The sequence below is a fragment of the Trachypithecus francoisi genome, unplaced genomic scaffold (genome assembly GCF_009764315.1).
Source record: "Trachypithecus francoisi isolate TF-2019V2 unplaced genomic scaffold, Tfra_2.0 Lachesis_group4, whole genome shotgun sequence".
Lineage (NCBI taxonomy): Eukaryota > Metazoa > Chordata > Mammalia > Primates > Cercopithecidae > Trachypithecus > Trachypithecus francoisi.
This window is the reverse complement of record NW_022681469.1, coordinates 15158230-15185816: the sequence shown is the minus strand read 5'-3', so window position 1 is coordinate 15185816 and position 27587 is coordinate 15158230. Positions and strand designations below refer to the sequence as shown.

At 38.4% G+C, this 27587-nt stretch overlaps 1 protein-coding gene across 8 annotated transcripts in view; it reads right to left on the bottom strand.

The window, feature by feature from the left end:
- Positions 1-3780: 3780 nt before the first annotated feature.
- TCAF1 (TRPM8 channel associated factor 1) overlaps positions 3781-27587 on the bottom strand; it is a 52322-nt gene continuing 28515 nt past the window's right edge. For 6 of the 8 annotated variants that reach the window (XM_033191744.1, XM_033191749.1, XM_033191745.1 and 3 more), the window contains 7 exons: positions 15044-16038; positions 14658-14755; positions 13306-13519; positions 12409-12648; positions 11211-11548; positions 9483-9733; positions 3781-6559 (listed from right to left, as the gene is read on the bottom strand). In XM_033191744.1, coding sequence (XP_033047635.1) covers positions 6550-6559; positions 9483-9733; positions 11211-11548; positions 12409-12648; positions 13306-13519; positions 14658-14755; positions 15044-16038 — 2146 coding nt within the window. In that variant the 3' untranslated portion in view covers positions 3781-6549. Of the gene's footprint in view, positions 6560-9456; positions 9734-11210; positions 11549-12408; positions 12649-13305; positions 13520-14657; positions 14756-15043; positions 16039-27587 lie in introns of all 8 variants that reach the window. The other 2 variants (XM_033191750.1, XM_033191751.1) reach the window with 1 other exon arrangement.

Below are 27587 nucleotides of genomic sequence, written 5' to 3'. Positions count from 1 at the left end.
CTATTCTAAGAGGGAGTTTATAGCAATAGATGCCTATATCAAAAAAGTATAAGAATCTTACATAAACAACTTTATGCGGCACCTCAAGGAATGAGAAAAACAAGGGCCAGCTGAACCCAAAACTACCAGAAGACTCATAAAGATCAGGCAGAAGTAAGTGCAATAGAGACTGAAAATAATATAAAAATCAGTAGAACAAAGAGTTGGTTCTTTGAAAAGATAAATTTTTTAGCTAGACTAACAAAACAGAGAAGACTCAAATAAATATAATCAGAGATTAAAAAAAGGAGATGCCACATAAATACAAAGGATCATAAAAGACTTTTATGAGAAATTATATGCCAATAAATTGGAAAACCTAAAAGAACTACATAAATTCCTGAACACATGAAACCTACCAAAATTTAACTACTATGAAGAAATGAAATACCTAAACAGGCCAATAATGTGTAACAAGAATGAATCAACAATAAGTCTCCCATCAAAGAAAAGCCCAGGACCTAATGATTTTACTGCTAAGTTCTACCAAACATGTAAAGAATAATATCACTTCTTTTTAAACTATTTTGAAAAGTTGAAGAGGCAGAAATTCTTCCAAACTCATTCTATGAGGCCAACATTATCAAAACTAGACAAGGATACAACACAAAAAGAAAACTATAGGCCGATCTCCTTTATCAACATAGATGAAAAAAATCCTTAATGAAATCAAGTGAAACAAATTCAACAGCATATTGAAAAGATAATTCACCACACAAGTGGGATTTGTCCCAGGGATGCAAGGATGGTTCAATATATGTAAGTCAATAAATGTGATATATCACATTAACACAATGAAGGACAAAAATGACATAATTGTTTCAACAGACAAAGAAAAAAACATTTGATAAAATTTAACATCCCTTCATGATAAAAATTCTCAACAAATTAGATATGAAAGTAACATACCTCAACACAATAAAGGCCATAAATGACAAGCTCATAGATAAGATCATACTGAAAAGCTGAAAGCTATTCCTCTATGATATGCAACAAGACAAGGATGCCACATTTACCACTTTTGTTCAGTATATTACTGGAAGTCCTAGCCAGAACAATTAGGCAAGAGAAATGAAAGGCATCCAAATAGGAAAGGGGGAAGTCAAATTGTCCTTGTTTGCAGATGACATATCTTATATATAGAAAATCCTAAAGATTCCACAAAAAAATTGTTAGAATAAATAAATTCAATGAAGTTGCAGGATACAAAATCAACATGCAAAAATCAGTAGTGTTTCTATATGCCAATAGCAAGCTACCTAAAAAAAGATATCAAGAAAGCAATCCATTGACAATAGCTATACAATACCCAGGAATATAGTAAACCAAGGAGGTGAAAGATCTCGAGTGGAAACTATAAAATACGGATAAAAGAAATTGAAGAGCACACATATAAATGGAAAGATAATAATGAATTGCAAAAATTAACATTGTCGAAATGTCCATATTATCCAAAGCAATTTACGAATTCAACACAATCCCTATTCTTCACAGAAATAGAAAAAATCTTAAAACTTCTATGGAACCACAAAAGACCCCAAATAGCCAAAGCAATCCTGAGCAAAGGTAAAGCTCGATGCATCACATTACATGACTTTAAAATATACTACAAAGCTATAGTAACCAAATCAACATGGTACTGGTATAAAAATAGACACACAGATAACTGAAACAGAATACAGAACAGAAATAAATCCATGTATTTACAGCCAACTGATTTTCAACAAAAGTGTCAGCAACATGCATTAGGAAAAGGAGAGGCTCTTCAATAGATGGCACTGGGAGAACTGAATATCCACATGTAGAAGAATAAAATTAGACCCCTCTCTCTCACCATATATAAAAATCAGTTCAAAATTTATTAAAAACTTTAAGAGCTGAAACTGTAAGCATACTAGAAGAAAACATGGGAGAAACAATTCATGACATTGGTTTTTTGAGTAAGACCTCAAAAGCATACAACAAAAGCAAAGAGAAATGGTACTATAGTAAATTAAAATTCAAATGTACAGCAAAAGAAACAGAATGAAGGTAACTTAAGGAATGGGAGAAAACATATGCAAACTATGCATCTGATAAGGGGTTAATGCCCAGACTATATAGAAAACTCAACTCAATAGCAGAATAATAAATAATTCCATTTAAAAATGGGCAAAATGCCTCAATAGACATTTCTCTAAAGAAGACATACTAATGCTTAGCATCACTAATCATCAGGGAAATGCAAATTAAAACCATAATGACATATCACCTCAGTCCAGTTAGAATGGCTATTATCAAAAAGACAAAAAATGACAAATGTTGGGGTAAATGTGAAGAAAGAGGAAGTCTTATATGCTGTTGTAAATTAGTCCAGCAATGATGGAAAACAGAATGAAGTTTCCTTAAAAAAATTAAAAAATGGAAGTATCATATGATCCTGAACCCCACTACTGAGCATATATCCAAAGGAAATAAAATCAGTTATGTGGAAGGGTATCTGCATTCCCATGTTTACTGCAGCATTATTCACAATAGCTGCATGGAATCAACCTAAGTGTCCATCAATGGATGAATGGATAAAGAAAATGTGGTGTATATACACAATGGAATACTATTCAACTGTAAAAAGAAATTTTGTCATTTGTGGCAACATGATTGGGCCCAGAGGACATTATGTTAAGTGAAATAAGCAAGGCATGTAAAGACGACTACTATACAATCTCACACAAAAGTAGATTCTATAATTTTAAAAGTTGATTTCATAGCAGTAGAGTGTAGAATAGTGGTTACCAGAGGCTTGGGAGGGTAGTGGGGCAGAGGAGATGGGGATAGACTGGTCAACAGGTACAGAGGTTCAGTTAGACAGGAACAAGTTCTGGTGTTCTATTGCACAGTAGGGTGACTATAGTTAACAATAGTATATTGTATATTTCAAAATAGCTAGAAGAGAGGATTTTGAATGTTCTTACCACAAAGGGATGATAAATGTTTGAGGTGAAAAATATGCTAAATACCCTGATTTGATCGTCACAAAATGTATACATGTATCAAAACATCACACTATACCCTATAAGTATGTACAATTATTATGAGTCAATTAAAAGTAAAATAAAACTTAAAAAAAAAAAAAAAGGAAACTTGGTGGCCTAAAGATTTCCATTAGATAGTTGGCTGTTTCTCCAAAGTACAGGGTTAAAAATAGCTGAAAAGAGGTTATGATGTTCAGGGAAAGTAGCAAAGAGTACACCAGGGAGACTGACAGGTGGACAGAAATCCTCTGACACCAGCTGGCCTCATGTAAGACTAAAACTTACTAAAACTGTCAAATGAAGAGGAGTGCAGGAAAGCTTAGGGCCCTGGATGGTCCTTCTTGAAATGTTTCCCAGAAAAGGGGCAAACATCAAAGGCCTTCTTGGAAAAGAATAAAGTTGGCAAGCTTCATTCAATGTTGTATTGGACATTCTTTCATTCAACAAATATTAAAAAAACCACTAGATGGTAAGCTTACTCAGCAGACATGGTGAGATCAGCAGTAGGCTTTGTTTTTTGTGGAACACCTGTACAAACAAAAGAATGTGAAGTGTGTTTTAGTAACTGGAAGATACTTAATGTGTTTTAACAACTGGAAGATACTTAAGAGACTAGTGGGGAGATATCATGAGTCTGGACACATCAAGTGGACCTAGATACTTGAGGACCTTGAAAACCATGTTAAAAGCTTTAGCTGGGTTGCATCTTAATCAATGTGAAGTCACTGGAAGATTTTTATTTAGGTTTATTAAAAATTTTTTCAAAGTAATACATGCACAAGGTAAAAAATTAAATAGTACAGAAGGACTTAAAATGAAAAACACAGTTTCCCATCCCACCCTTTTTACATCTAGTCCCATTCCCTAGAGGTAATGCTTTTAACAATATTTATTTTAGATCGTCTGGTAACTAACTTTCTAACTTTAAATAATATGTTTGAGCAATAATTTCCTGACTTAGTGACTTTACACCATCTTTAATAATTCGTTACAAAAGATAAGGATTTAACTTACACTATCTCCACTTTCCTTTGTCCATCTCTCTCCAAATGTCTGATAGTTACATCACTTTTTAATACATCTATTGATTTGTAGCTTTGAACAATATACTAATCCTCTAGTTCTTGTTCCATTAACTGAAGATCTTTTCATCCCCACTTTGAATATATAAGTATCTCTACCTTTGATTCCACCTTTCTTCCTCTAATTCTCAATCCCTTTCTGCTTTCTTTCCCTTTGTCAGCATTAATTACTTTCAACTTCAGTTCTGAATAAAAAATGAAGCCTTTCACACTTTGTCAATAGGCTGATCTGAACACTGAATACTAATAAATGATATCGACATTATTTTGGCTATTTAGATACTTGTTACTGAGAGCTTACTATAAGCTAGGATATTTTCTTCCCTACACACCCAATATCATCATGCCTGTGCCACAGAAAAGGAAATGTACCTATCAAGACTCTTCTTATTCTTCATGAGTAACTCAAAATCATGCCTCATTCTATTTTGCTCTATAATTGGACCTGAATTTTTTGACATATTGTTGATTTGTCTTTTTCTTGACTAAATAACCTTCTCAAGTATCCCAGCTTCTCAATGATACCATCTATGGTACTGAATGCACATTCTTCCCAGAAAGCCCAAGACTGTGTTCTCATCTGAAATTAGTCTGCTGGATAGCTGTCACTCTAGAGTGAGGCATCCTTTTGGATAACTGTCACTTTAGAATGAGACATCCTAAAGTAAGGTCCACTGCTTTGTGGATCCCATTTCTTCTTCTTTCTGCTGTTTTTTGGATCCCATTCCGCCTTCTTTCCTGGTTTTCATCCTCATTTTGCTGGAGAGCTTCCTCAAGATACTTTCTCAGTAAGGGTGCAAAGGAGGGAGACTTTCTGAAAATTTGCCTGTCAGAAAATGTCTTCACTTTGATACTCTTCTTGACAGTTTGCCTTACTGTGAAATTCTAGGTACAAAAATTTTCCATAAGCTATGTGAAGATGTTGACCCATTGACTTCTAGCATTCAGTGTTGCTGATGACAAATCTGTCAGCAGTCTATTTCTCATCCATTTTTGTGTTGAGCTAATCGTGATGACCTCATTGGTTTTCTCCCTGGCCACTTTAATCTCTTCCTTCTATTCTTAATATTCCAAAATTTTACAATATTGTGTCTAGATGTAGATTTTATTGGGACCTCTAAATCTGGAGACTTAGCTTGCTCTGTTCTTCAATTCTTTTTCTTTTTACTTCTTCACCTACATTGTCTCTGTTCTCTCTTCCAGGAACTCCTAACATTAAATATTGATTGTCTATGTCTCTTTTCTTTCTTTATATTTTCTATCTCTTTTTGCTCTTTATCTGGAGAGATTCCCTCAACTTTATTTTCCAGACTGTATACCAAATACTTATAGCAGTCTTATTTTCAAAGAGATCTTCTTATTCTCAGTTTTCTCTTTCTTTTGCTGCTTTTTAAGAGACAGGGTCTCACTCTGTCCCCCAGGCTGGAGTGCAGTGGCACCATCATGGTTCACTGTAGCACTGAACTTCTGGGCTCAAGTGATCTTCCCATCTCAGCCTCCCAAGGAGCTAGGACCACAGGCACATGCCACCATGCTTGGCTAATTTTTAAAAATTATTTTGTAGAGACAGGGTGTTGCCATCTTGCCTAGGCTGGTCTCGAACTCCTGAGTTTTCCGTTTCTTTGTAGTATCCTGTTTTTCATCTTAAATACACCTCAACTCTCTCTGAAGATGGAATTAAAATTAAGTTATTCTTTCTACATTGTCTTTGTTTCCCTCAGAGTTTGTCATATCTTCAAGGCCCCTAATTCTACCTGGTGACTTTTCTTATTCCTCTTCCCTCCCCATCACCCATGTCTGGGAATTTCTAACTCACTATTCCCATTTAAGAATCAACATAACTGTTAACTTCTGTAACAGTCGGCATGGGTTTCCTCTGCTGTTGTATGGTTAGGTCTGTTTCTTCAGCAAATCTCTTCTATACTTGAAGGCAACAGGCACTTGAGTAGGAGGTCTCAGCTGTCAGTAGAGAATTAGCTACTGGCTGGGGGCACTTATTTCCACTAGAAGAGAAGTTTTTTTTCTGAAGCACCAACTCTTATCTCTCTGCAGGCAGTCTGTTCAATTCCTTTATACAAACGACAGCAACAATAACAAGACAATTGTAATGGGTATCAATAGTGAAGACTGCCTGTGTTCTGTGCATAAGAGTTGGGGAAGAGTAGGAGAGGGCTCAATTTTACAACTGGAGTAATTCTTCAGTAGACAAGCTTTTCAGGTGCTCAAGTCTCTTTGGGGTTATGTTGTTCAGATCAGCTTATATTTTATCTGAAAGGTTCTTCATTCTTTCATTATCATGCTTCATCCACTTTCTCTCTTCCAGAAATGTGCTGAGATCTTCTCCACTTATAACCAAATCCCTTCAGTTTTCTTTGCTGAGATGTGTCAATTCCTTTTTGCATTTCTTGCCTTCAATTTCAGTGGGGCCTGGGGAGGGAGGGAAGGTAAACTTATGTTTAGTTCATTATCTCAAATTAGAAATTCCACTGGAGGCTTTTAGACACGGAAGTAACATGGATAACTTTATATTTTAAATATATCCCTGGGATGTACTGCTAAAAATATATTAAAGAGGGCAAGAATGGATACACATATTCTCAAAGATGGAGGTTCTAATTTCCTCTCTGAGAACATGCAGTGTTTGGGATCTTTGGGAGTCAGGTACTTCACCGAAATAGTCCATCATTCAAAATCCAACAAACTAGAGAACACTTTCATGGTACCCTAGAAAGAATAACCCAGAAACTAAAAGATCTGGCTGATGCTAAAGGGATCACTCCAGCACTATCTATTGGGAAACACTTCAGGAGCCTACCTTAAATTCTTTGAATTGTCATTTGGGATAAACAAAATGACTTTTTGTTCTGATAAAAATAGATGATGGGTAAGTATATGCAGCCAAAGCTCTGGCAAGTAGGGACATAATGATCCTTTGGTTTGCTGGTTGGCTTCTTTATTTACCCATTGATTGGGTCATTCAAAGCACTGTAGTTATGAATGCCCATTCTATAATCAGAATGCCTGAATTCAAATCCCAGATCAACCACTTATTAGCAATATAGCCTCAGATAATTTACCTTATCTTCATTAAATTCAGTTCTGTTTCATAAAATAAAATGGGAGTGATAATAGTTGCCATGTCATGAGATTATTGTGAAGATTAAATGAAACAATCTATATAAAGGAATCACTACAATAACTGGTACACACCCAATAATTGATAACAATTATTTTAAATGTTGAACAAATATCCAATGTCTAATGTTTAAAGCAGCTAGGCAATGGATATTCATGCAATCAGGAGAAATAATCCTAGGACTGACAACATGATAAATCTACTGGGAGGCCGAGGTGGGTGGATCACCTAGGTCAGGAGTTTGAGACCAGCCTGGCCAACATGGTGAAACCCCATCTCTACTAAAAATACAAAAAAATTAGCTAGGTGTGGTGGTGGGCGCCTGTCATTCCAGCTACTCGCGAGGTTGAGGCAGGAGAATCGCTTGAACCTGGGAGGTGGAGGTTGCAGTGAGCTGAGACCATGCCATTGCACTCCAGCCTGGGTGACAAGAGTGATACTCCATCTCAAGGAAAAAAAAAATCCAAAGAAAAAACTCTACAGGTCAAATTTTACAGTCTACATATCTACCCAATTACCAATTAAGCAAATACAATGATATTTAAAATAACTAAAATAAACAGTGAGCTAAAGAAAAACTGGCTGGATGTATATGACATCAATCAAAAGGAGCTAACTTTAGTTAAAACTATAAAGAAATAGGGGATTCTGAATAAAATTAAAAGGAAGTAAGTTTGGGTGAACTCTATCCAATCATCTTGTTTCAGAGTAAAGTCCTCTATGTGTGTGGACTTTGTCTGCCAAACTGGTGAGTAACTCGACAGGGACTGTGTCTTGAATCTGCGTTACAGAAATATAAACACTGTCATGAAACCAGATACACTCTGTTTGTTAAGGCCAAATGTCATTAAGGAATTGATCTCGTTTCTTCAAGACATCTAGTCTTGATTTAATCAAAGAAGGAATTGGAACTATAAGATAGAACTGGGTAAGGAGATCCAAGGAAGAGCTCCAAATTCACAATGGGGTCCTTATAAATAGCTTTACAAATCTAAGTTAAACTAAAATTTTTAGCTATTTTTAAAAAACCTATTGTGAATTTAGAGCTCTTCCTTTAGATTCATAAGGCAACACAGCAGAATCCTTTCAGAGGTTGCTGTATAAAGTGCAACGTGGGCTAGGATTAACTACAACTGCCTCTGTAAATATAATCTAAAAGTCAAGTCTAGCTCATAAAGAATAATCAGTCAATTCGATAATAATAATGGCAGCAGACATTTTCTCAACACCTACTACCTGCCAGGGACTGTTCCATTGCTTTTTAGAGGTATTATAAAATGCAATCTTCACAATAATCCTATGAGATAGATCCTATTTTAAAGATGAGAAAGCTAAATCACAGAGAAGTTAAGGAAATTGCTAGGGTTATACAATTCGTGGGTGAAAGAACCAGGATTTGAACACAGGCAAGCTACTTGTAGAAAGAGTTATCCTAACCTCTAAATTCTGGAGAGAGGATGGAAAATAGTAAGCTCCTTATCCTGTGGACCAGCATAAAATAGAAAAACCCCTTAGATGACATGCTCTGCAGACCTCACAAGCCTCTTCAGAATTTATCAGTCTGAACCTCCAGACAACCCTGTGAACTGGGAATTTTTATCCCCATTTTACACACAGGAAATGAGAGTACCAAGTTGAAATGACTTTTCCAAGAGCTAACCCTACCTAGTTCTGGGCTCTTCCCACTATAACAGAATGCTTGTCTAGCACTTTGAAAACTCCTCAAGTCACAAAATATATGAGCCCATCCGGGAGTTGTCTGAGTCTCATGGTAAATTTGTGTTCCAGTTGAGTTTTATGGTCAAGTTTTTGGAACAACTGATCAAAAACAAAAGCCCAAAGGGAGTCCTCAGGATGCCAACATGAGAACTACCCCCTCTGGGCTATGGCCTATGATGGTGAATCCAGGGCTGATACAGAAGCAGGTGCCAAAGCTCTCGGAACTGGGCCAGTGCAGGGTCAGGAGGGAATGTGACAGCTGAGAGCAGAGGAATAAGATGCAGAAAAAGAAGCCCCTGCACCTGAGAAATTCTGATTCCACTTTTGGCTGTGTTCTGAACCTACTTCCTAGAGACAGAAGTCGGTAATAAGGTATAGGGCAATGAACTAAGAGGATAAGGCCAGACCCTGGGAGGCAGAGGTAGAGGAGTGAATCCCCACCTCTGCCTACCTCCCCAAACCTCTCTACCTGCCACCTCGATGGGCACTCCTTACATCTGTGTGAGGAGGTACAATTTCATAATATTTTCCTTCCATTCAGGCAGATAGGCCAGGCTGGTAGCCACTTCCTTCTGGATGGGCCAGGCCCAGGCCTCAAAAAACGGAGCCAGGTTCTTCTGCACTTGGTGGGAGAACATCTTGACCCACAGATTCATTTTGTCAACATTATCTGTGGGCAAGTTGGTCTGATTTCTATACTCAGTGAAGAGACGGATGAATGGCTCCCAACCAAAGGCTTCCTGTAGCTGTAAAGAGAAAGAAAAATACAGGTGAGATTGAGAAATAAAAGAGGGTCCAACAAGAACCACTATAATAAGTGAACTTAGTGTATGTAACCCCTTACCCATCAGCTTCACGTCTATCACCGACCTGCTCTCCTCCATTTTGCCTACTGGCCTCATGCCCTGCTCTCCCACATTCTAGTCTTAGGAAGGGCCTTGGGACCAGCACAGTGCTCAACACCAAGTGAACACTCAATCAGTGAGGGCCATGGTAATAACTGCAATGCTTAATATCAATATTTTCTACCACTGTCATTATCCATGTATCCCACTAGATCATGCAAATAGAGATACGGTATTACACAAGGATTTAAAATTGGCAGAATTGGAAAAATCCTCCTATCTCTCAAGAGTTGAAAAGTGAAACTTCAACAATAGGGAAACTTCCACCTCATCCTGGCACAAATAAATCCTCATTAATCATAGATCTTTGTCAATGTGTAAGGCTATTAAAATGGCCTTTGGGGAAAAAAGTGAGTTGGATAGAAGAAGAAGACTACAGATTTTCTGGGTAACTAGAATTAAGAGTAAGTTGTAATTTATCAAAAAGGTAGCCATCCTGAGGCTGTTGAGTTACAGAGCTTGAATTATGAAGCACTTGAGCAGTTCTCCAGACCAACTTCACATTTATTTCACCAATGAGAAACTTGGTGTTTCTGGGGCAAAGCAGCCATAACAAGGTTGAAGTGGAGCCTCCCTGGCTGTTTCCCATAATCCTTATGGCAGCGGGAATGAATAAGACAGCCTCCAGCAGGTGGAAGAACCAGAATAGAGCATGCTTGGCCTGAGACTGAGTTCTGAAATTCAAGGTTATGAAACTCTCCAGTTTCATGCCAGGAACTGATCCAGGCATTGCAGGGAGGGAACTGGGCATTAAACAACTGGCCAAAGGCAAGGCCACCTCCTTGTCCAGGTCAGTGAGGACTCTTGGACTGCCTACATAACGGGGACTCTGAGGCATGGCCAAGGCATAATGAGAAGATGGAACATTCATTTAAGGAAAAAAACATAAGTCATAGCCTATGGATTATGTGTATGGGGGAAGGGGAGACTGGTTTTAGATAGCTATTATGTAGGAGAGTTTGGCTTCAGTCTCAGGTATGTCTGGCTTTAAAGCCAGAGACAGTGAGTACATGTATAGTACTTTATTTGCCTCTACCATTTTTAACCTTTCTCAGTGCTTTCTATTTACTATCATGTAGCTCTATGGGGTGGAAGGTGAGGCTCAGGCAATTAAATCCACTTGAGGGTCATGCAAAGCGATGCACGGAGAGACATCATCAATATGACTGTCACAGCTGGACTTTGTCAGGGCCACCATATCCTGGTGTGGGAGACAGGACCATGGGAGGCCTTCTGGGCCACTAGAACATTATCTCACAGTTCCCCAGATGGTCCCCGCAGTAGGGGTCCCCCGTCACCTGTAGTTCTTGCCCAGTACCTGTAAATACGTTTCCAGTGCGGTCCATGCATTCCAGTTTTTCACATTGGGACCCTTGCTCAGGTAGATTCTGACTCTCTTCTCCCGAACTGGGGGCCACAGAGCAATATTGGCACGGCTTCGAGGAATGCCCAAGACCGTCTCATGCACATACACACACCACAGGTTGCAGGTGGCCTCGGTGGTGTGTGGTGGGAACTCCCACTCCTGCCGCTGCTGGTTGCGGCCCAGCTCGTGGACGGGGCCCCACAGCCCCTTGGTTCTGATGAGCTTCTCGTTGATGAGCTCCTGCACTGACTCCAGATGGCACATGATGGGGTACCCTGCATGCATCCAGCCTGGAAAATGCAGGAGGGAAGAGAGAGTTAGGGTCCTCCCCATTTAACTAGTAACATTCTTCTGTGTATTGTGTCTGTTTGAAAACAGTAACCCCAGCCAAATTCCAGCACACCAGAATCCTCAGAAAAGCAACCCAAACCAAGACCCTGCTAGGTGTTCCTTCTCCTCTTCTCATTCTGTAAGAATTCCTTCATCTTCACTCTGACACAAAATAGTGTGACTATGGAAGGAGACGCAGCTTATAGATAAGGAGCCGTTAATGCTACCATTTATTTTTTCTATTTTGATGAGGATGCCTTATCCATGTGAATCTGTGTCACTATAACCTTTTCTCAAAATTCAGAGCTCTTCAGGGTAGCTCCTCTCTCACTGCTCAGATATGGCGTTGCCACATCAACACAAGTTTACAGTGAACATCTGTATAAGAGAAGAAAATGAGGGTCCAGAGAAATTCCCATGTTTCTTTAATGTCTGTCTATTTCCCTCATTTTCCATGTTCCTTGACCATAGGCAAAGATCACTTTATTCAGTGTGTTCATAAAGTTATAAAATATCCCTGTTCCAACCAAACAATTCTGACCTAGGTCAAGGCCCTCTGCCATTTTTACCGGCTTGAAGTCCCTGATGAATGCCTGTGAAAGCTCAGGTGGTATTTCTTGATGTCCTTGACATGCTGACATAAACTATTATATATATATATATTATATATATATTTCCTTCCCATTTAAATAGCAAGGATACATCTATATGTCTTGCTAGCAAAATATGTTTCCCCTAATGGCTGCCTACTGCATGGCTGATGAAGCACAGGAAGGCACTCGGAGGCAGCATGCACAGAGGGTTTGCTTGGAGCACCCACCCACTGAGATCTGCACGTCGGCAACAATCCTCTGAGGCAGGCGCAAAGGGAAGGGCTCAGCTCCCAGTCGCGCCACAGCCTGCATCACCTCGTCCCAGAGGCGGAGCAGTGGCTCAGGGTTCTCCAGAGTACGAAGATTTGCGGTCGGCACAGTCAGAATGATGTTGTCCGTGGCCAGCTCTCCCCAGGGCCCTGGATTCTCCTGGATACGCCTCTTCCACTCCTCCAGGGTGGTCTCCCCTAGGAAGAGAGATCATAGAGCTTGAAATCCTTTGCCAAATCCCACAAATTACAACATACAGCTTGGACTCCAGAAAGAGACCACCAAAATCATGAACTGCCACATCCCTCCTCTTTTTAAAAAACATTAATTTATAAAGTTCCGGGATACGTGTGCAGGACATGCAGGTTTGTTCCATAGGTAAAAGTGTGTGATGGTGGTTTGCTGCACCTATCAACCCATCACCTAGGTATTAAGCCCAGCATGCATTAGCTATTTATTCTGATGCTTTCCCTCCATCTGCCCTGCTACCCGGTAACCCCACTGACAGGTCGCAATGTGTGTTGTTACCCTCCCTGTGTCCATGTGTTCTCATTGTTCAGCTCCCACTTATAAGTAAGAACACGTCGTGTTTGGTTTTCTGTTCCTGCATTAGTTTGCTGAGGCCATATCCCTTTTCTCTATGCTTTTTCTATGAAGTCCCCAAGGATGTGGTTTGGTCTTTATCTGTATAACCCCAAAGCCGAATCTAAGGAAGCTGACCCTCCTTCCTCTATTAGTCCGTGTCTCTCTCCTTGTGCATCAAACAGGCTTTAGTCACCTCCTGGACTCCCACACTCTCTGGAGTCATCCCAGTTCTTCCCCTTCCCTCGGGAACACCCAGGGCTTCCACTCACCCAGCTTGTAGTATGGAGCATGCACAGCCCCCTTCACGGTGACGGGCACAGAACCCAGTTTGCTGTTCTGAGGAACGATTATATACAGGAGTCCACCCCAGAGGCACGTGATCGATTTTGTGGGTTTGTCCAAGCAGCACCGGTTAATTACGAGTGGGCCTCGGAAAAGCTTGCTGGCCCTGGTCAGGTCATCTGTGTGGCAGCCAATCTGTATCTGGAGCAGAGAGATCCCCCCCCCAGAGTCACCATGGGACACGAATGGGTGGAAGAAGAGAGCCCAGCAAGGGACTCAGAATGGGTCATTCAGCCATGACCCCACGTGAGCCCAGCCTTCCCACCACTGATGAACCATGTGTGATACCCCTGTGAAACTACAGCATTCCTTGGGGCATATGGACTAAAGAATGTATAAATATTTTCCCAAGGCATTCAAACAGCTCCATGATGGGTCATGTTAGATAGACATTAATGTGAGGAGTGCCAGGTGTAACCTATAAGGCCAATTCTGAGGAGGGCTGACTCCCATGCCCAGTCCCCTGGTGTTGCTAACAAATAGAACACTCGGTCGCCTATCTCACGGTGGTGATTCCGGCATTTGGAATGGGGCAGAGGGAACCCTGCCTTTTGCTGATCAGAGAGAGGGCCCAGTGGGAGGCAGTATAATCTGGCTAAGATCGTGGAGGGTTGATTCAGTTTCTCCCCTTTCTCCAAGCTCTCTTCCTGGGCAGGTACTTGGTAGAGTCCTAGGATTCTTTTCCCTGGGTTTATGCTAACCAAGTTCCAGGATAGGCACAGGCACAGAATAGATGCTAACCATCACAGTGACCCTCAAGGGGGATAGGGAAGGACAGCAAACTCATTTTGCAAATGGGGTGTATCTCTACATAAAACTGACAGAGGGAAGGTGAACTGGGCAATCCAGGAATGGTCTTGGGTGTCACGGGGAAGAAGCCAAAGTCAGAAAGACCTTGTGCTACCATGGGAATGGATACGGAGATGAACAGTGAACTCAGATTTACTGAACGCCTACTCTGTGCGAGGTTACCTTCCATTTGATATCTCTTATTCCCTACTCTAGGATGTAAGTCAAAAGCACAAAACTTAAGAGCCAGAAATTAGTTAGGTTTGAGTCCTGGGCACTTATTTGTATTAGCTCTATGCATTTCAATCAATCGATCAATCAATCAATCAACGAGCTTTTCTGCACCTTAGTTACTTCATCCTTAAAACAAGGGTAAAATCACCTGCTCTGTATTACCAACAGGGCTTTGTGAGAATCAAATAAGATACTGACTGTGCTAGAAAGAGCCTTTGGCTTCCATGTTACATGTTGAGGTGGGGCATGGCCTTACCTTCAGGTCGGCAGAGGCAGCAGCTTCAGGCAGTGAGACTTCTATAATTTGCCTTCCAGGTATGTAGAGCCCAGTACTCATCCAGCAATATCTGGTGCCTGCCAAAAGCAGGAGGCATAGGCAGACTTTATCCCTCCTCCATGATGCCATCTCCACCCAGCTTCACCAGAGACCCCTCATAAGCACGTATCTTCCCCTTCATGCTGCCCCGTCTCTTCTCTTCCAAACAGTACTTAAAATCCCAACCCTTATCTTCTTCAAAGTCCATGGTAAAAAACGGAGACCGCCCTCTGGACATGATCGGGTCCCTGAAATGGACTGCTGACGTCAACCTGTCCCCATTTCTCCGTTCCCGTAATACTGAGCTCCCAACCCCTGTTCCTTACCTGGATTGGTGCAGTTGACCTCGACAGTGACAGGAGATTCTGAGGGGCGCAGATAGGGGCTGCTGTACATATCTTCAATTTCTGGGACTAACAGAGAGAGGTCACTTCCGGAGTGGGCCAGCCCTGTGGCCAGGGAAAGCATAGCACCCCTGCAGCAGTCATTGATAACAGGGTTCTCTCGGGTTGCTACTGGGAGCCGGTATCGACTTAGCAGCTTCCTCAGGAGTCGATGCACAGACATGTAGGCAGGGATCTCTTCTGCGGGAATCTGCAGGAAAGCTGCACCATCTGGTCCCAGCTTTGCCAACCAGCCCTTTTCCACATTTCCTCTCTTCCTGCCCATTATAACCTGGAACTCGGCCAAGGTGGAGCGAAAGTGATAGGTCTTTATCCCTGCTTTAGGAGTACGAAAGGGCCCTGGATTGAGGCTTTGGCTTGTAATGCTGATGCCAAAGGGGTTGAGGAGGAGGTTTCCTGGGAATCGAGCCAAAGGGGACACTCCGGGGTTCTTGAAGGCCCACCACCAGGCTTGGGCTCCAACAAATAGCCCACCACCCTCTGCTACAAACTCCTGCAGTTCTTTGACCCCCACTTCGCTCACAGGTTCAAAGCAATAGACACTTGCATCACTGGTCAGATTGGGCTCGATGCTGGTGTCTATGCCCCCCACTGCGAGGAGGCCACTCAGGGTTCTCAGCTCTGTCTGCACCACGATCTTGCCTCTGCGGCCCCCATCCAGCCAGCGGACAGCATTGAGCAGAAAGGGGCCCAGTTTACCAACAGTGAATAATACCTTATGGCCAGTCACAACCACCCGGCCCCGGCCATAGCGGGCAGCCGCTATAACACAGCCATGGTAGGAATCTAACCCTAGAGGAAAGGCTAAAGCCCCATGCACTAGCAGCTGGGATGGGAAACAATCCGAGTTGCTGATGTCCAGCTCTGAAATCCCATGCAGAAGCTCCTCTCTGTCCTCGGAGAGGTCATCTTCACAACTGCAAAAGACACATGCATTCTTTATTAGAGGTACCGTTCTGTATAAAGCTGTTAGAACAGTGGACAGCATACAGTGAGTGCTATAGATGTGTTAACTTTGCTCATATTGTTATTTTGAGTTCTTAGGGGAAAGTTGGGAGAACAAAATGGACAGATCTGACCTCACTGGGTATGGAGACTTGTTGGAGGGGTGGCAGAAAGACTCAGTGTTAATTCTGCTCTGCTCATTCTTAGAACACAAATTCTCCGATGGAAATTGCAAAGGGAGCCCTGCTGTGTTTACCCAATACCATGTCTTAAATATTCCGGATTTAAGTTCATGGTAATTTCAACCCTCTAAGCAATACATATGTAAAAAAAAGAATGGGAAATCATGTTTGGTTTTTTTTTTTTTTTTCCCTATAAGGCGTCTTATTTATAAATTGCAGGAAATTGCTGCTAATTTCCTACAAATAAAGTCTGGAAGGCCAAGTCAGTAGTGCTAGTGAAGAATCATTATTATCTCAAAAGGTAGGGTAGGGGAACTGCCTGGCTTCAACTCTAGTGGGACCTTCTGGTTACCGGAGCCCAATAGGACTTTACTGTCTGCATCTAGAACTCCACTTGTTCACTGCCTGCTCAACAGGAGTGATGCACATCCATGCTATAAGGTTTTGCTCAGCACCATCTGTTTACTGTCTGTGGGTAACCCAGCCCTAGAAGTCCTCAAGATGCCCATAAATCCAAAATGAGATGGAATACTGGATAAGGTGGGGTTAAGGAGTAGAGTGGCCTCTCTAGCTTGAGATTCCAGAGTTGGTTCTGTCACTTTTGTTAGGTAAAGCTATGGCAATTGTATAGCAGGATGCAGCTGTAAGATAACACCAAAAAATAGGGGTCAGGTAGACAATACATTTGCAGTATTCGTGCTGTACTCTCTATGGCTGGCAGAGCTCTACTGATGGGAAAGCTATGGTCATCTTAGCAAGTACAAACCTTTACTAAAGATACAGCTACCACCATACTAATTGGCAGATGAGTATCTAACTCCGTAAACAACTATCATTAACATCATTCAACTATCTCTTCTTGCTCTGTTTCGAGGCTTACCAAACAACTCTGTGATTATAATATTGCTTTCCATGATCACCTGCCTAATGAGAGAAAGAAGTCACTGGCTAGGCCAACCAGAATATTCTAGATTTGTAACATTTATTTATTTTATTCAAGCAACATTTTGGATAGTCTGTATTTAATTTGGTGACTCTAAAGATTTTTTAAAATTCATTTTTAATTGTAGTACTTTAAATATGTATGCAAAATTTAATGAAAAATGTGTTTTAGTTCTCATAGAGTTCTGTGTATACATTTTTTTCTCTTTTATTTTTGATTTTTTAATTTAATGGGGGGGTACTTACTATGTTGCTCAGATTGGTCTTGAACTCCTGGGCTCAAGCAGTCCTCCTACCTTGGCCTCCCAAAGTGCTGGGATTATAGGCATGAGCCATGGCACCTGGCCTTCTTTACAGATTTCATGCAATTATTTTTTTTTAAGAGTAAAATCAGTGAAGAGGTGGGCTACTGTGCTCTAAGTGAATACATCAGCTTCAGGATTTCTACATGAGTCTACTGACAAGATGAGAGAAATTAAACCTGCAAAGCTGAGATTCAGACACTGAGGTATTAGAACTTCATCTGAACAATGAGACTACATGAGGTCTTGCTCAGTGCTTAGCCAGGGGGCACCCTCGGAGGCATCTGTCTATTAGTTCCAACAGCCATGATTTATATACAGTAGGGGCTAAGTAATTCTTTCATATATTGAAAAAATAAGTTGGATTTTACTTCTCTTCCTTACCCTCTTCTGAAGTGAAACAAAAGTTATTTAAAAAAATAAATCCTGGTGAAACCCTGTCTCTACAAAAATACAAAAATTAGCTGGGCATGATGGCGGGTGCCTATAATCCCAGCTATTCAGGAGGCTGAGGCAGAAGAATTGCTTGAATCTGGGAGATGGAGGTTGCAGTGAGCTGAGATCATGCCAATGCACTCCAGCCTGGGCGACAGAGCGAAACTCCGTCTCAATATAAATAAATAAATAATAAATAAATAAATCCATAATAGCACTGGATTTTGAGAAGAGTGCCATCTGCAAACTGGGATAGTGGGGACATTTATAAAAAATATAAATCAAATGGAATCTGATTGATCAGAAAGCCATGAGAACAGACGACTCTAACTGCATACATGTGAAAGAGAAGATCAGGAGAACAAAGGACCAAGGATTATGATTTGTCCCAAGAAAATGCTCTGCAGTAATCAATAATGATCAACCTAGGATTTAAATGTAATTTAAAATTAAAATAGACAAGAACCACCAAATATTTGACGAGAATTAACAGCATGAAAGAGAATCACCCAACTAAACTCCCAAGGGAACAACAGCAACAAATGTAGAAGAACGTTCTAAGTATGTATTGCATGTCATCAGAAAGTTCTGAGATGATATATTACCTCTCTCTTGGAAAAATGGGACACGCTACTCTAAAAAGTTATTGATCAGGCTGGGCGCGGTGGCTCACGCCTGTAATCTCAGCATTTTGGGAGGCCGAGGTGGGCGGATCACAAGTTCTGGAGGCTAAGACCATCCTGGCTAACACGGTGAAACCCTGTCTCTACTAAAAATACAAAAAAAATAGCCAGGCGCAGTGGCGGGCGCCTCCCGCTACTCAGGAGGTTGAGGCAGGAGAATGGCGTGAACCCGGGAGGCGGAGTTTGCAGTGAGCCGAGATCGCGCCAGTGCACTCCAGCCTGGGTGACAGAGCGAGACTCCGTCTCAAACAAAAACAAAAACAAAAACAAAAAAAGTCAAATAAATAGGAAAAGAGAATAAAACAATGGTGGTTGCTAGGGATGAGGAGGGGAGGAAACAGGAAGGAGTACCTCAAAGGGTGGAAATTTTCACTTAGGTAGAATGAACAAGCCTAGATAACTATGGATGACATGAAGACTATCTTGAATAATGTATACTGAAATTTTGCTGAGAGTAGGGTGCTTTTACCACACACATACTGAAGAGAAGTAACTATGGAAGGTGATGGATATGTAAATTTGTCTGATTATAGTAACCATTTTGCTCTGCATATCAAAACTTGTTGTACACTTAAATATATACAGTAAAATAAATTAAAAATGGTAAATGGGTTGATTTAAATATAAAAAAGAAAATAGCAAGTCTCAAAAATTTATGCATAGTATGCTATGTTTAATTTGTGAAATATCTGGAACAATATGTATCTATGCACATATACTTCCATCAAAAACAAACAGAGAAAATAACAGTCAAGAAACTAATGAAATTGGGTACCTACAGGAGTTAGTGGGAACAGATTACAAGTAATAGGGAAGAGAATGAGACTTCTTTAATTGCACCCATTTAAATGGTGTTGAAATTTCAAACATGCCCATTTTTAACAATCATCTTCACTGACATGATAAAATTCACAAAGTACATCTTGATGAGCTTTGGCTAAGTTTATACATCTGAGTAACCACCACCACCACCACCACAGTGAAAATATACAACTTTTTTATCACCCTCAAAAGCTACCTTTTGCCCCAGTATGATAATCCAGGTCCCACACACAACCACAGGCAACTACTGATGCGCTTTCTATCCATAAACATTAGATTTGTCTTTTCTAAAGCTTCATATAATGTAATAATAAAGTATGTACTCCTTTGAGTTTGGCTTCTTTGACTCAGAATAACTTTGTGAGAACCATGCATACTGTGGCACTATCCGTAATGCATCTTCATCTACAGCTGTGTATTATGCCATTCTGGGGACAGTCTCCACTTTGTTAATCCTGTCATCTGTTGATGGACATTTGGGTAGTCTTTGGTTTGGGCTTGCTGCCCTAAACATTAATGTACAAGTTTTTGTGTGGACATGTTTTCCTTTCTCTTGGATAAAGGGTGATGAAATGGCTAAATTGTATGTTAATTGTCAGTTAACTTTATATGAAATTGCCAAATCATCTTCCAAAGTGGTTGTGTCATTTTATTTTCCCACTGGCGATGTATAAAACCACATTCTTGTCAACAATTCGTATAGTGAGTCTTTAATTTTGGTCATTTTTATGGTGCCATAGGGTATTTCATTGTGATTTTAGTTTTTGCATTTTTCTGATGATTAATGATAGAATCATTTGGGCTTTTTGGCCTTTTATATTTTATCTTTTGTGAAATGTGTTAAAATATTTAGGCTTAAAAAAAAAAAAAAACTTGCAGGATGTGGTATCTCATGCCTATAATCCCAGCACTTTGGGAGGCCAAGGCAGGAATGCTTGAGCCCAGGAGGCTGAAAACAGCCTGGGCAATATGGTGAGACTCCATCTCTACAAAAAATTTTTATAATGGCCAGGTGTGGTAGTGTGCACCTGTAGTCCCGGCTACTCAGGAGACTGAGGAGAAAGGATTGCTTGAGTGCCATGTTTGTGCTACTGCACTTCAGCCTGGGACAGAAAGAGAGACCCTGTCTCAGGAAACAAAAACAAAAACAAACAAACATGAATGGTCTTATTATTGGAATGTAAGAGTTCTCTATGTATTCTGAATGCAAGTCCATTGTCAGATATAAGTATTGCGAATATTTTTTTTCCAGTCTGTGGCTTGCCTTTTTGTTTCCTTAATACTGACTATTGAACTGCAGAAGCTATTTACTTTTAAAAAATAAAGCTCAATTTATTAATCTTTTCCTTTTATGGTTCATGTACTTTTTGTGTTCTATGTAGGCAAAAACTGCAAAGGTCAAGGTCACAGATATTTTCTCCTATGTTTTCATTTAGAAGTTTTTAAAATTTAGCTTTTGCATTTAGCTCTAGATCTATTTTTAAATATTAGCTTTTATGGAGTGGGGTGAGGGTCACAATTCACCAGTTGTTCCAGAACCATATGTTGAAAAGACTGTCATTTCCTCATTGAATTACCTGAGCAACTTTGTCAAAAAACAATTGACCATAAATCTGTGGGTCTATCTCTAAATAGGTCTGTTTCATTGATCTGCATGTCTATCTTTATGCCAATATCAAAGTGTTTTGACTACTTCATCTCTGTAAAAAGTCTTAAAACTAGCCTATGTTAGTTCTATTTCATTTGTATATTTTTAGAATCATTTTGAACTACGGACTGCATTAAATCTGTAGGTTAATGGGGGGAAATTGACATCTTAAAATATCAAGTGTTCTGATCCATCAACATGGTATATTTCTCCATTTCTGTAGGTTTTATTTAATTTCTCTCAAAGATGTTTTGTAGTTTTCACCATACAGGTCTCATGACATATCTTGTTAAATTTAACACTTACTACTTCATAATTTGGGTTCTATTTTAAATGTTGTATTTTTAAATTTTAATTACCAATTGTTGGTTGCTAATATATTAAAAAAGTAATTGGTTTTTGTAAATTGATTTTTGTATCTTACAACCTTGTTAAAATTAATTATTATAGCTTTTCTGTAGATATTTTAGGATTTTTTTTACATAGATGATCATGCTTTTTGCAAATACTTCTAAAAATAAAATAATTCCATTCTAGGAAATGCTCTGCTGACTTTATGTTTAAACAGATCTTGTCATTTAAAAATCTTCTAAATGTAAGAAGATTTTTCTTTTAAATTTGTTTTCTGACACCAAGATTCAAACATTTCCCGTCTTTTGACTCAGTGTTCTAGAAAAACAAAACACATATATAAGTTTTTATTTTTAATTTCCAATCTCTATGCCTTATTTTCCTTGCCTTATCACACTGGGTAGGACCTGTAGCACAATGTTGAATAGAAGAGGTGAGTGCAGGTATTATTCCTTGTCTTGTTCTCAGTCTTAGGGGGAAATGTTCAGTATTCACCATTAAGAATATTTTTAACTATATATTTTTCATAGACATTTTTATCCAGTTGAAGAAGTTCCTTTTTATTTCTCATTTGCTGAAATTTTATCATAATTTGGTATGATTTGGTATTGAATTTGGTCAATATTTCATATGTGTATTACTGAATTATATGATTTTTCTTCTTTTTTTTTTTTGAGACAGTCTCACTCTGTTGCCCAGGCTGAGTACAGAGACACAATCTCAGCTCACTGCAACCTCTGCCTCCCAGGTTCAAATGATTCTCACGCCTCAGCCTCCCCAATAGCTGGGACTGCAGGCGCACGCCACATGCCCAGCTAACTTTTATATTTTAATAGAGACAGTGTTTCACCATGGTGGTCAGGACGGTCTCAAATCAAACTCCTGATCTCAAATGATCCGCTCACCTTGGCCTCCCAAAGTGCTGGGATTACAGGTGTGAGCCACCATGCCCAGCCTTGAATTATATGGTTTTTCTCATTCATTCTATTAATATGGTGAGTTAATCTGATTACTGAATGTTAAACCAGACATTCATCCAAGGATAGCTTTACTTGGTCATAATGTATTATTCTTTTTATATATTTCTGCATTCTATTAATATTTTATTAAGAACTTTTTCATCTATATTCACGAAGGATATTGTTTTGTAGCTTTCTTACAATGTCCTTTTCTGGTTTCAGTATTAGAGAAATGCTGTTTTAATAAATCAAGTTGAAAAATCTTCCCTCCTTTTCTATTTTTAAAAAGAGTTTATGTAGGATTTGTATTATTTGTTCCTTGAATGTTTGATAAAATTCATCAATGAAGCTGTCTGGGCCTGGAATTTTCTTTGTGTTGTTGATTTTAAATACAATTTCTATTTTGAAATGTAAGAAAATTGAACACTTGCAATATAGTAAAACATCTATTGTACATTTGGCAAAACTAAGAAGTCAACAGTGATCAAATACTACTAAATAAACTCCAGATTTTATATAAACATCATCAGTTTTCACACCAATGTCTTTTAGGATCCATTCCAGGATACCACATAGCATTTAGTGTTGGAATGTTTAAAATTACAATTCAATTTATTTAGCATATATTTCATGTTTCTTTTTGTATCAATTTTGGTAATTTTTGTCTGTCAGGAAATTGGTCTATCTCATCTAAGGCATCACATTTATTGGCATAAAGTTGTAATAGTCCCTTATTACCCTTGTAATGTCTGTAGAATCTGTACTAATGTTCCTTCTTCTATTCCTGAAATTCATAATTTGTGTGTTCTCTCTCCTATTGTCATAGTCTATCTAGAGGTTAATCACTTTTAATGATTTTTTTTCAACTAATCAGCTTTTGGTTTCAGTGATTTACTTTTTTTTTTTTGGAAGTTGTTTCACAGATTTCTGCTCTCTTTATTATTCCTCGTTTCTTCTACAGATTTTGAGTTGGATTCAATTTCCTTTTCTTAGATTCTTAATATGGAAACATAGTTCATTGAGTTTCAACTTTTCTCCTTTCCTAATAAAAGTATTTAAAGGCATATCTTTCTTAGCACTGTTTTAATAGAACTCTACATGCTATGCTTTCATTTTTATTCAGTTCTAAATATTTTCTAATTTCCTTTGTAATTTCTGCTTTGACTTAAGGAGTAGTTAGAAACATGTTTTTAAATTCACAAATATTTAGGAATTTTTCAGATATGTTTTATGTTATTTAATTCTAATTTAATTCCACTGTGATGAGGACATATATGGTATGATTTCAATTCTTTTACTCTTGCTAAGGCTTATTTTATAGCACAGCAAATGGTCTATCTTCATGAATATTTTCATGTGCACATAAAAGAATGTGTATTCTGCTATTGTAGCCATGCTAACAGTTAGCATTCATAAGATAAAATTAAATAAACAAATATGGAGAAAACCCCACACGGAATAAAAACAGGCCCAAATGTAAAAAGCAACTCCAATACTTTTGAATATAGTACTTGCTGGACTCTATACGCTCAGTGTGGTATATTCGGAAGGCAAAAATAACTTACCAAGTTTGTCATTGGTAATAGTATGGGTATAGTAATCATGAAACTCGTTTGTGTGTACTACTGGACTGAGCAAATAAGTAAATGTTGAAGCTGCTGAAACCAGGATTCTCACTATGGCAGAAGAATACTAATATGGAATGAGTGAAAGAGAAGAAGAATCCTGTGGTTTTGAATTAAAATTGAAGGTATCAGTATGAATGTACGATTAAAAGATATCATGGTTCTCTCTTCTGAGGAACCCAGAAATGATGACACCATAGCAGTGAGCATGCTTTAGACCTCGGTTTCTAAATGCCATTCACCACTAAAAGGAACTAGCATTCCTTGAGGAAATGGCTGAATCCAGGCTTTGAGAAGAGAAGTACAACATAAACTTGCAACATCTTTTTATGTCAGAAATTAAGTAAATACTAAAAAAATCTGATGGGCTCAGGAGACAGCTTAATGAGGCTTTAACTTGCCAAATTTGGGACAACTTGACCTTCAAAAAATACTGACTATAAATGGATTGTAATGTATTCGATCTTAAAAGAAAAGGATCCATGAGTATAGAGTGATACTAAAACAAACATTTAAAAAGAACAAACCTAACAGTAAATGTGAAGGTGAGGAGGCAAAGGTCTTATTTACCAAAGGATGTCAATCAGTTCTTGGAGAAATTTCCAAGTAAACCATCACTTAGCCTGAGCTAAGATGTTAGGTTAATATAGGAGCACAAAAGACTCATCTATATCAGAATGAGGAGAGGAGTAAGGGACAGGTTTCTAAAGATGTGATACCTGAGATGAATTTTGAAGAAAGGTTCAGAAGTGGCTGAAGTGGTAGAAGTAGCCACTTTCATAAATATTTACTCAGGCACAGATCACCAATGAAACCTAAAACCACTGGGTGAAAGGTTGTTGGCAAACAGGATATTCATATATATCTCACATTGTCACACCACACACTAAATTAGTTTTAAAAAGGGGGGGAAAGGAATAAAATAAATAGAAATAAAATATAATAAATAAAATCAGTAAAATAGGAAAATCTGGCAAACTCCAATTTAATTAAATGACCAATTTGAACATCACCAATAATTGGACAAACTGAGCTCATGCGCCTTTAATTTGTGACACTGTGATGAAAGCAACATAAATTATTTTCTCGCCAAAAATGTGTGAACTAATTATGGAAAAAAAAAAACAATTAGACAAAGTCAAACTGAAGGGCATTCCATAAAACAACTGAACTGCAGACTTCAAAAATACTAATGTCCTGGAAGATTTTTAAAAAGCTAGGGAACTATTTTGATTAAAGGAGACTAAAGAAACATGATACAGAAACTTGAATAAATCCTATATTGTTAAAAATCTAAAAAAAGGGATATTTTTGGAACAATTAGAGACATTTGAACATGGACATTAGATAACAGCATTCTATCAATGTTACATGTTTTGAGCGAGATAACTGTATTGTGGTTATATGGGAGAATGTCCTTGTTAGGAGCTACAGGCTGAAGTAGTCAGGTATGATGTGTCATATCTATCACCTGCCTCCTTCATTCTTGAGATCTGTAGGTTACTCTCAAATGGCTAGGCCAAATAATTTCTTCCTATGTATACTTATGCAGTATATGTGACAAAATGTAACCACTGGTGAATCTAGGTAAAGGGTATGTTGATTATTATGTTATTCTGACTTTTCCTTAAGTATGAAAAATTTGAAAGAAAGAGCTGGGAGAAATTAAAGGTAGCTACAATAATGATACAAAAATTGTGTATAATTTCCAGACAGAGAGAAGGGGAAAAGAAACTCCAATCAAGCTAAAGGCATCAAAGGAAAATTTAAAAAGAAGCAACAAGGATGTTTAACAAAGAACATCAAATAAGATGATGGAACTAGAAGAAAAACATCAATGTCCTTAATTATATAAAAAATCAATGTCCTTAATTATATACATTTTTAACTCTTAATTGAGTTAAAAATCAGATTTGTACTAAGAGATATATCTTTAAAAACAGAAGAAAGAATAAAAAGATCAATAAATAAAACAAAGTAGGAGTCATAATTATGTTAGACAAAATAGAGTTTAAGATGAAAAATACTAAATGCAAGAAATAATATTTTAGATGACAAAAATGTATGAGCCATAAAAAGGTCATGAGTTTTTATAAACATAAAATATAGCTTTGAAATATATAAAGCAAAAGCCAAATTCAATTCTAAAATCACAATGAGAGTATGAAACAATTGTGATATACATATCTCTATACTTAACCTTTAGATCAACATATAATATAAATATATTATTTATATTTCCATGACTTAACTGATTATATAATCAGTTGATTTAAAGAGTTAAGTACAGACATACGTACGTAACAGGTGACACTTATGGAATCCTTTTGAAAATGATATGGTTATTGACATTTTGTCAGGACAGAAAAATAGTGATAATTTTAAAAATGGGCTAACAGTATTGTGACTATATTTAAAAATTTGTCTTTATCTTTTGGAGATATGCTGTTTTATGGGTAAAACGATACACGGTTGGAGACTGGCTTCAAAACAAACGGGAAAGGTTAAGGAGTGGGTGGGGTGTGATTTGATACCATCCCCTGGGTGATGAGTACATGCACTCATTGTTCTATTTCTATTTCTGTTATGTATTTAAAAATTTCCAAAATTAGATGTTTCTAAAAGGAAATTGCCAAGTCTTTAAAATGAAAAGGGGTATGTCAAGCTTAGGGGTTGTAGTGAAAAGACAGTCATTGTATTATTATTTATAAGAAAAAACTAGAAATAACATTAATGTGCTAATAGGCAAACGGTTAAATGAATTTCGGGACAATTCAAATGAAGATGGTCTACAAAAGGATGATGCCCATCTTCTTATAGGGATATGAAAAAATGCTCAGGATATAGTAAATGAAAGAGCAAGTTGCAGATCTCTCTCTTTTTCTCTGTCTCTCTTTCTACCAGTCCAGCTCTCCCAACTCTAACCCCAATGCATAAATGGAGGAAAAACATTAGAAAAGATACCTTCCAAACCATTAGCAGTGATCATTTCTTGGGAAGAGGCGAAGAAAAGAATTAGTGAGAGGCAGAGGATGAGGTGGAGAACAAAGATCTTTCACTTTTTACTTTGTATGCTTCTGAATTATTTTACTTTTTTCCCAAGAAGCACGTATTTTAAAATTAAAAAGGAAAAAAATGTTCATTAAAAGGAAAAGAAAACAATTGTGATGAGGCAATCTCTGTTATAAAATAGCACATTTTGCCACTTGTGCTCACTCTCTAAAAAGTTCTATTTTGTGAAAATCAGTTAAAACAACTTTAGTATATATGGCTAAGAAAATAGTAAGAAGTACAAAGCATGAGTTAGGTAAATACATTCACCCCACCACGCTTGAGCATTGATTCTGACCTAAAACCTCTAATTAGGATTCTATATATGCCTAACATATAACCAGCAATAACCAGCAATGACCTCCAAGGCTGTGCAAGATGCTTATTATAAATAAACTTACAACCAAGTCTCTTTTGTGTCTAATATCCCTTCGCCATTTTTCAAACTGAAGGGGGCATGGATAGCATTAATTTATAAGGTTGGTCAATTCAGGTTTTCTGGGGGTATTTTCAAACCAAAT